The sequence below is a fragment of the Nelumbo nucifera genome, chromosome 1 (assembly GCF_055504915.1).
Source record: "Nelumbo nucifera cultivar China Antique chromosome 1, China Antique-T2T, whole genome shotgun sequence".
Classification (NCBI taxonomy): domain Eukaryota; kingdom Viridiplantae; phylum Streptophyta; class Magnoliopsida; order Proteales; family Nelumbonaceae; genus Nelumbo; species Nelumbo nucifera.
This window is the reverse complement of record NC_142649.1, coordinates 85,796,807-85,806,679: the sequence shown is the minus strand read 5'-3', so window position 1 is coordinate 85,806,679 and position 9,873 is coordinate 85,796,807. Positions and strand designations below refer to the sequence as shown.

The 9,873-nt window shown below is 33.1% G+C and overlaps 1 protein-coding gene across 1 annotated transcript; it reads right to left on the bottom strand.

The window, feature by feature from the left end:
• Positions 1-297: 297 nt before the first annotated feature.
• LOC104599518 (GDSL esterase/lipase At5g45960-like) lies at positions 298-3,737 on the bottom strand. The gene is made up of 5 exons (XM_010262091.3): positions 3,368-3,737; positions 3,147-3,277; positions 2,674-2,907; positions 1,604-1,880; positions 298-615 (listed from the first exon to the last, which is right to left on the bottom strand). The coding sequence occupies exons 1-5, from the start codon at positions 3,675-3,677 to the stop codon at positions 425-427; spliced, it is 1,143 nt and encodes a 380-aa protein (XP_010260393.1). The 5' UTR covers positions 3,678-3,737; the 3' UTR covers positions 298-424.
• Between the last annotated feature and the right edge of the window lie 6,136 nt (positions 3,738-9,873).

Genomic DNA, 9,873 nt, shown 5'->3' with positions numbered 1-9,873 from the left:
AAATGAATTTGAGGCACTTGGAGAATGAATGGTCTCATGAATTCGAGTTCAAGTCTCTAACTCTAATTGAACTCAAACCTTATAATGTATTGACAATCCACCCCACCTCCTAACTTTTTTAAGGAATCCACATTTAGGGTTAGAGTTGTCTGCCAAGCTTAACCTTTCCAGTCCAAATAAAACAAAATTAAGTATTGTCATTTTCATCATGTGTGTATATATGTGCGTACTTTTAGTTAAAAATTCAATGCGGACACACCGAAAGAGACCCGTTTTCAGTGAAAAGAGGAAACATGGCTAAATACTTAAAACTTGTTGACAAAGCATATGTGGGTTAAAAGACTGCCACAGATAGATCATAGAGGTGGTGACAAAGCATAAGATGACAATAATGAAGAAGAAGTTGGAAGATTGAATAAGAGAGCTAATTTAGGAGGGTATTAATAGTGGCATTAAAGGTGTTGAATATGAGGAAGTATGTTCTCTCCGTTGGGTGAACAGAATCCCAAAAGATGTATTTAGAAGCATCCGGGCAAACTGGAGACTTGAGATTGCACAAGAACGTTGTTTCAACCAGCCCTGTTCCACAGCATCCTCTCCTCCACTCCTTAAAACCTGCATCCATGTCAAAAACAAAATTGGCATATCATCAAATGCTTTCTGTCACAACAGCTTATATATGACCGTCCTAATAAGCTTATAAGCCCCTACCAGAATCGAACCGGACCATATTGGGCCAACCAGGCCGGTATATTTTAGCCAGTGGTGGTCTTGGCCAACCAGGCCAGGTAGGGTTACAAATGGATCAAATTGAATCAGATATAGACAGATCTAAATTTGACCATTTATATTTTTGAATTAGATCTTATTCAATTGATTTATATTAAATTTGAATCGAGTTCAGATTGCAATCCGACATTCGAATAATATAATCAAATTAGAGTCAAAATGATCAAAATATTGTATATTATTTATAAAATGAACTAATAATGACTTTGGTATTGTATCCCATGAACAAAATGATTTGAAAATTAATTGTATGAAACTTGTTTGGTAAGAAACTGTATGAAATTTGAACCTATGATAATTTAATAAAACACAACATTCCAACCAATAGGTACAATATAAATTCTAAGTACATATGAAATCAAATTGGATAGGGGTACGTGGATCCATATTTGATCCAATATGAGTAAAATTATAAACAAATGGAGTTTTGTATCACTCTTAAGTGTTAATGGGATTGAATTCGAATTTGACTTTAGACAATTGGAATATGATCTAATCACTTTTTCTACCCACGCTCTATACGCATTATTGCATTAAATTGCAGCCACACATCTCAGATTGCAAGATGGCGATGTATGGCTACAATTCATCGGCAGGTTAAGTGTGGATAAAGAGTAGTGAGCAGGAAATCCAGTTTGAATACGACACCATTTGCAGCCCTAAGACAAGGCCCAGGATTGCATGATGCTCTTTATAGCAGGTAGGAGGCCCAGCCCAGCCCGGTCCATCACCCCTTGTGCAGCTTGATGACCATGTTCTGGTTTTCTACTACCATCTCACGATATATATCATGAATTCAGGTTAGGTGACTTACCAAACTGTTTGTGTCCTTGGATCAATTGGAGCAATGGCTGGTATATGTCCACATAGACTATTCGACCCCCCAATTTTGCGTAATGTTTCTTCATGGTTGCCAATTCAACTTGGAGCTTCTGATTGTAATCTCTTGCCGCAGATGAATACTTCTCGATGCAACCTCGTTCTATGATTTCATTTGTATTGATTGGGTTAAGGGTGATAACCAGAGGCAAGCAACCCAGTGGAGGAAGTCCAGACACTGCAATCTTTCGAACTCCAAGCTTCCATAAACTCTGCCACCACAATCAAGTGCTTAGCTTCCATTAATTCACTTTAAGGCTGTATTTGGCACTCGGAATTTTCTACTCACTTTTCCTATCCACTTTTTATCCGCCGTGAATTAGAGCCACACATCTCTATTATGAATTGAGAGATGTGTGACTCCAATTCACTGCAGGTAGAGAGTGGATAGGAAAAGTGAGTAGGAAATCTGGGCTCTTTATTTGGCATTCCTTATTTTAAGGACTTATCTCCTTTTTTTGTAGTTAAAATACCTCATTGAATACCAATTCTTAACTGTAAAAATGAGATAAGTCCTTAAAATAAGGAATGCCAAATGCAGCAGCCAGTCCCACTCATTTTTCAAGGCCACTTATCCAATCTGGATAAGTACAATCATCTAATTAAATATTTTCTCATGGGAAATAATTATTTGGATAAGTTAATTTGTTCATGTTCTTTTGATTCTTAGGTAAATTATATAATGACATTTTTAATTATAAAAAATCAATTTTAAAATACATGTCCCATTATATTTTGTAAACATTTTCCCAGCTGGAAAAGTTATTTACCCTCCAAGAGTATATCATTTATTTGGGTTTTACTAAATACCGGGGTAAATGATATCCAGAAAGAAGAAACTAACTTTCCATGAGGCTTAGAGCTTACTAAGAAAAGAACACCGTAAAATTGATTAATGGGAATAACTTTCCCCCTCTTATTTCTCAAAAAAAATTAAGAGTGGGGACTAAAGCTAAAACTCATCGTAGGGCTTTCGTGCATCATAAGAGGATATTGGAGCCAAACCTCTACTGTCTGCCAGAGATTTTGTATCAGGAATTGCTGGTAACTATCGACAGTGAATTCCAGTTGACGAATTGGGACCAAAAAGTAATTGAACATGAAATCGTCAGAACCAGAGCTGATGACAACCCCAGACTTTTCTATGATATTAGCAGTTTTCTTCTTTCCAATTGCCTGTTCTAGCCTTGTCTTGTACTCTCTGAAGTAGTCGAGCTGCTTAGATATGTCAATTACGCTCTGAAATCAAAGAAGTCCATCAAAAACAAATCAACCAATTCGATTATAAATTTACTGGGATACTTGAGAAGATTGATAATGAAGGTGGGGGGGAGGCGTATCGGCCTGTAGTTTTGGCCGCTTTTAGTTTTTCTTTTTTTTTTTTGGTCAAACTGGTTCAGGGGCATATCGGAGGATCATCCATATGATACGTATCAGCCGATACACCCTGATACGTTGCATAAGAAGTAGAGACAGACCGCCAGTTGCGACGTGAGTGGGTCATAACCGGACCCGGCGGAGGCAAAACTGACTCCAGTCATCAACTCCTGCAGACTAAGTGTCTTATCCAAGTAAGGTGGCACGAATTCTTTGAGTCCCAGATATGAAGCTGTATTCAATTTACCAAAAGTTAATCACATTCACAATCTAGCTTAGCTTAGCTCAATTACCATATTCTACGTCAACTGGATTAATTTACCAATGAAATCTGTGGCAAGCCTCCCGTTGGTGAACCTTCCAGTCGGCTTGTGATTCGGAAAATCCCTTCCATAGGGTGTGAAATTGCTCTTAAGAAGAGTTTTTATGTAGTTGTTGTTTCCAGGATCCACAGTTGAGTCCCCGAACACGTAGATGGCGGAGAAAGGAGATTTCAAGCTCCTGTTCTTCAACTGGGTTTGAGCTTGAGCTACAGACGAAGTAGTGACTAACACAACGGTTAGAAAGAGAAAAAGAAGAAGAAGAAAAGATGGAAAGGAAGAGCTCATCTTGGCCTTTGCTGACAAAGGCATCAAAAGATGGAGAGATGAGTTGAATTCAGGAATGAACTCGATCAGTAAAGATGGCTGTGTTGATGGACCTACATTTATTGATCTCCGTAGCTTCTCTAGTTGGAGGTTGGGTGGCTCCCGTTTCCATGTCCTGGAGCTCACATGCCTAGAAATCCAAATCTACTTCTACGCCATTTCTTAATTTCCTCTTTGTCAACGTTGCAGTTCCGTTGACAATGTTGTTATTTTATTTTTTTTTTCTCTTATCTATTGTCAAATTAATATTGTGAGAATTGAAATGACTGCACTGTGGCTCTGAGTTCTGACATGATAGTTTCTCTAATTTTTTTTGAGGCTGGAGATGGTTATTTTTAGGACTGTAAACGGTATCTGATTATCCGAATTTGAATTCAAATGTGATCTAAAGGTGATTGAATCCGATCAAATATGGATCTATCCCAATCCGATCCAATATATTCGATTCGGTAAACATATATGCTTATATGTATTTAAAGATTATATTATATCTATTGTTCAAGTTAGGTCTCAATATTGTATTTTTACTAAATTGTCATACGTTCAAGTTGTATACAAGTAATTTTCAATTGATTTTGTTCATTAAATATAATATTAAAGTCATTCTTAGTTCATTTTATTAATAATATATAATATTTTGAAGTCAAATTTATTTATAAGATTTAATATTCAATTGTAATTCTTATCAATTCGAAACCATTAGACATTTGATGGATATATAAAATCAGATATACCTATATCCGATTCAATCTCATCTATTTGCAGCCCTAGTATTTTGCGACAAAAGGACCAGCATAACCCATTGGGTTTAAAACAGAAAAAAGAAAAAAAGAATCAGATTTGGGTTCGGGTTCGGGTTGCCCATTTCCAGACCGAAGAAAAATCTTCATCATGATGGGAGCCGCCGAGCCACTAATAGTTTTGATGTATTAAGTTGCAAGGATAAGCAGGCCTCAGTCTCTAGGCTGGAAGATAAGAATTGAGACCACTTATATATATATATTGGGTTTCAGGATTCGAGACTTTTTTATTGGAATGCTTTGATGGCCACCAGTATCCATGTGCTGCGAGCCCGCCCGCCCTACAAGGATCCAGAATGCGTCTAGTGTAATAGAAGAACAATTGAGCCAATAATCAGGCATGCCTTTACTTTTATCACGGGATTTGGTAAAAAAAGTGAAATAATGCATTTATAAATATTTCTAATTAAATACTGCAATTAATTAATATTATATTTTTTAAAATAATGTTAATTATTAAAAATTAAGAATAATAATGCAATTGTAAATACTTCTAATTAAATCGTTTATAGCTTGTAATTTTATACTATTTATAACATAATAGATATCATTAATGTATTTTACATTAAGCTTTCAAAGGCCAGAACCGACTTGAATGAAGTGTTTCTTGGTGAAAAGCACGCCTGAAAACTAACCTAAAATGGAAAAGAGTTACCAAAGTCGCATTTCAGAATACAAGGAAGAAGAAAAATGAAAGACAGAAAAACCACCCTAAAATGGAAAAGCGATGCATTTCTAAAGAAAATTGAAAAACAAAGAAAAATGAAACTTATCTCTCCAACTTACTATAAGATGAAAAACAAAAAACAAAGAAAAAATTACTAACCTAAAATTTATCTCCAACGTTCTCATTACCAATCTGTAAACTTCTTCAAAACTTTATTTCCAACGTACTTGAAACTATTGAAATAGGATTTATCTCCAACGTTGCCACAGAGTTTACTTTCTGTGAATACAATACAGAATGATAAAAAACTAAAGAATGATACAGAGTTTACTTTCAAAAAATAGGATTTAGCACCCCAGAAAAATAGAAAACACATAATCTAAAAATACCTGATATGTGTTCACTGAATAACAATAAAAAAACTGGAGGATGTGGCTTTATTCTTCTGTGTTCACCAATCTCATATTTTTAATGTCTGAGGTGGCTTTGTAACTTTGAGTGAGATGCATTGGAAGAAAATAGAGAGGAGTTTGGAGTATCCTTGAAATAAAAGCCTGTGGCAGGAGATGCATTGGAAGTCCAAACACCTCCTACAAAACATCTCGCTGCAAACTCGTCTTATTGGTTTAAGTGATATTATGTGGATTAAGAAAATAGGAAATTCAAAATTCTGAGAAATTAGGAAAAGAGTGGGGGAGAAATGAGAGACATGTTGACATGGCATGTCCAGTTTTATATATATATATATATATATAGATATATATAGATATATATAAATTTCTGGAAATCATCATATTTTTAGAAAATATACTGGTAATTTCTTGGCAAAAACTAATTAAATATAATTACCAGATAATTATGTGTAATTTTATGCTATTTATAGCTTAGATTATAATTACTGTTAATTACAATAATTAGTGTTAATTACTTTTAATTAAAAATATATCATTTTTTTAAATAATGTATTTATTAAATAGTGTAAATCAAAATAATTACGGTTAATTTTTGTGATAATCACTTATTATTATAATTAAATTGTGTAAATTAAATACTGTATTCAATACTGTTAATTAATAGATACAGTATTTTTTAGAATAATGTTAATTATTAAAAATTATCAAAATACTGTTAATTATAAAAAATAATTACTATTAATTTTCTTTTTTTGAAAATACTGTTATTTAATAAATACATTACTGTTAATTGCAGTTTATTTTTGTTTTTTTTTTAAATACTGTTATTTAATAAATATATTTTTATTAAATTACTGTTAATTAATAAATACAGTAATTAATAATACTTGTAATTAATAAATACTGTATTTATTAAAATATTTTAATTATTTAAATGTCATTAAATATATTTTATTAAAAATTCTGAAAAATACTGAAATTATAAAAAAAAATTAATTATTAAATTACTCTAATCAGTGAATACTATATTTAATAAATACTGGTAATATTAACAGTAATCAATTATGTTGTATTAATAATAATTAATTCATTAAAAGTAATTAACAGTAATTAATTATTGTTAATGTTAATCAACCTAATTGATTACTGTTAATTACTTTTAATTAAAAATGTATTATTTTTTAAAAGTAATGTATTTATTAAATAGTCTAAATTAAATACTGTTAATTACATATTTTCATAAACATAGTTACATAGTTTTTGGTTGTTTTTTTTTAAATATTGTTATTTAATAAATACATTGTTTTTAAAAAAATAATGTAATTTACAAAATACTGTATTTATTAAAATTACTGCTAATTAATTTAATATTGTAATTAATACTGTTAATTAAGAAATACTGTATTTTTAAAATAATGTTAATTATTAAAAATTAGAAAAATACTGTAATTATAAAAAGTATTGTAATTAAAATAATACTGTAATTATTAACGTCAACCAATAAATAATACTGTGGTTACAGTTAATTACAGTATTTATTAATGTTTGGACGTTAATTATCTCACAACCAATCCACTTTATCAACATTAAATTTTTTGACGTTAATACAGTATTTATTAACATTTGGTCGTTAATTATCTCACAACCAATTCACGTAATCAACATTAAATTTATTGACGTTAATTACTGTTAATGTTAATCAACATTAATTATTGTAATTAACCGTGTAATGGACGATTGGTGCGAACAGTCCTAAAACGGTTGTGTTCGGACTTACCCGATATTCTATCAAAAACGGATCGCGAAAACCCGTTTTCATTGTCTTCTTCGCCCAACCGTTGAAACAGGTTATGCGACGACCCGGTTAACTTTTTTTATCATTTTTTATTGCTTTTTCTTGCTGTTTTCTCTACATTTTAATGAGTCGATTTTATTTTTGATACTCAACATCAGAAAAATACTTAATAATTCACCCAATAATGCAAAAAAAAAAATCACCTAATCAAATCTATCTTTCGCAAAAAAAAAGCAAATACGTACCTAGTCTAAACAAGCAAATTGGAGAATTGCTGAGATTCTATAAGCTAAATCATGTTTGCTCGAGTGAATGCGAATTTGATACTTGAATAAAGTCAGACTGAAAAAAAAGAAAAGAGATAACATGCAAGGGAGTCCAATGGTTTTTGTAGAAAAGCTTGGAAGTCCAAAGTTCCTACGCTTCCTATAAGATAGGATTTAATGGCAAACATGGGCAGGAGGGGCTTTGAAAGTCCAAACGTTCCCAAGCTTCCTAAAGATTGGTTGTGAGATAATTACATGGATTAAAAAATTAAGAAAATTTAAAAAAAAAAACAGAAAAATATAATAAGGGGTTTCCTGCTAACATGGCAGGACCAATTTTAATATATATATATATATAGATAGATAGATATATAGATTGGGTTTCGGAATTCAAAGACTTTTGGATTGGAATGCTTTGATAGCCACCAATGTCCGTCCATGTGCTGCCAGCCCACCCGCCCTACAAGGATCCAGAATGCGTCCAGTTTAATAGAAGAACAATTGAGCCAATCATCAGGCATGCCTTTACTTTTATCACATTTATTTCATTCCTTTAGGAAAGAATCCATCACATTAACCATTAAGTCTGTACTTGGTTTCTTCAAAAATAAATCAGAAATAAAAAATTAGCAATAAGAAGGTAGGGTCTGCTTCTGCTAGCTAGATGTTTCAGTGAATTAGGTTAAGTGATAAATTCATCTTGATTAGTCTTAATCGGATAGCTTATTAGAGTTGACATAAACCAAACACGAAACAATAATTGACATAACGACATTGAAAAAAAAAAAAAACAGTAAATGTCACTTTGGCCCTGTTCATGGGTGGGTTGGAATCCAGATGTGGGTCACTAATTAACCTTTTTCAATTATGCTTTGATGGAGTGATTTCGGGTCGTCGAAATTGGATTGAACCAAAACCCGCACAAAAACTCAACCCGTTGACACCCCTAGATACGGCTGCTCCAAGTACAACCCACCATTAACAAACACCCAAAACTGCACATGGTGGATTGAGATTCGAGAACCATGAGGGAGATATCCTTAGCAAAGAACAAAGTCAAAACACCTATAATAGTGATTAATGATTAATGGAGGTATCAGAGAAGGTGTCAGAAGTAAAACAGGGAAAGGAAAAGAAGTGTTAATTAGCAGTGCCTAATAAAAAATTAGGTCAACTTTGGTGCCATAATTGCAAGCAAAGTGCCATTGCCCTTTAAAAGTGAATATGATCATGATCGAATCACTGAAATCAATGTAGATTGATTAATAGGTTTAGTATGAGACTTATGAGATCATTCATAAGATTCATTAGATATATCTAATGTATATAAAAGGAGTTTGATTCTCTCTCTTTGTCTCTTTCGTGGCTGATCAAACTTTCTTTTCCAAAATTTGCCCCCTATCAATCGTGCCCTGTCCAATTCCTATCCGTCCTGAATTGCAGCCACACATCTCTTAATTCATAATAGAGATGTGTGGTTCCAATTCACTGTAGGGAGGGAATGAGTGGGAAAAGTGAGTAGGAAATCCTGAGTGTAATTCAATCCAAATTTATTTACGTGAAACTACAGCTGTATATTGGGGACATCAACCCATAAATTGTACATGCAAATATATGCAATTATGGGAGATTCTCTCAATGTATAGCTATAGTGAGGTGTGGCCATGTGAGTAGGGTTCTTGTGGGTAGAAGATCCAAACTGAGTTTAACTCTCTCTTCTCTCTATTGCTCTTTATTTGGTTGTTGATCTTCTTTCTGTTTTCAAGAACTACCATTTTTAATTTGTTAATACCAAGGTTCAAAGTATCGAAACGTATCGGCCCATATCAGTCAATATGTATCATTCTGAGACTCCTTCAATATGCCCCTACAATGGGTATATCAGAGGTCTGACCAGTTCAGGGGGTAGAAGAGACCTAAACCGGCCCCCCTGAATCGGTTGCAAAAAATAAAATAAAAAAAAAACAATAAAAATGTGTATCGATTCGCCTGATATGCCGATAGAGGCGTATCAGGCGTATCGATATTTTGAACCTTGGTTAGTACTTATGTCTTTCTCTCTCTGATTTCTGCTCTCTTATACATGTGGATTATCTGCATCCATGTGGCACAATGATTTGCAACAAGAAAGTGTTTCGAAAAAAACATCGAAAGAATTAAGCACGTAGCAACATGTCATCTTTGTTTTTCAACCACAGAATCGCTTCATCAACTGCTCTATTGAGAGCAAAGCAGTGATC

Excerpts from the sequence above, each read along its gene's own strand:
- LOC104599518 (XM_010262091.3), bottom strand. The coding sequence starts at position 3,677 with ATGCCTTTGTCAGCAAAGGCCAAGATGAGCTCTTCCTTTCCATCTTTT. Across the intron at positions 2,908-3,146 it reads CACTCACGTCGCAACTGGCG|AGCGTAATTGACATATCTAA; the intron begins GTCTGTCTCTAC and ends CTTTGATTTCAG. Across the intron at positions 1,881-2,673 it reads ATCTCTGGCAGACAGTAGAG|AGTTTATGGAAGCTTGGAGT; the intron begins GTTTGGCTCCAA and ends TTGTGGTGGCAG.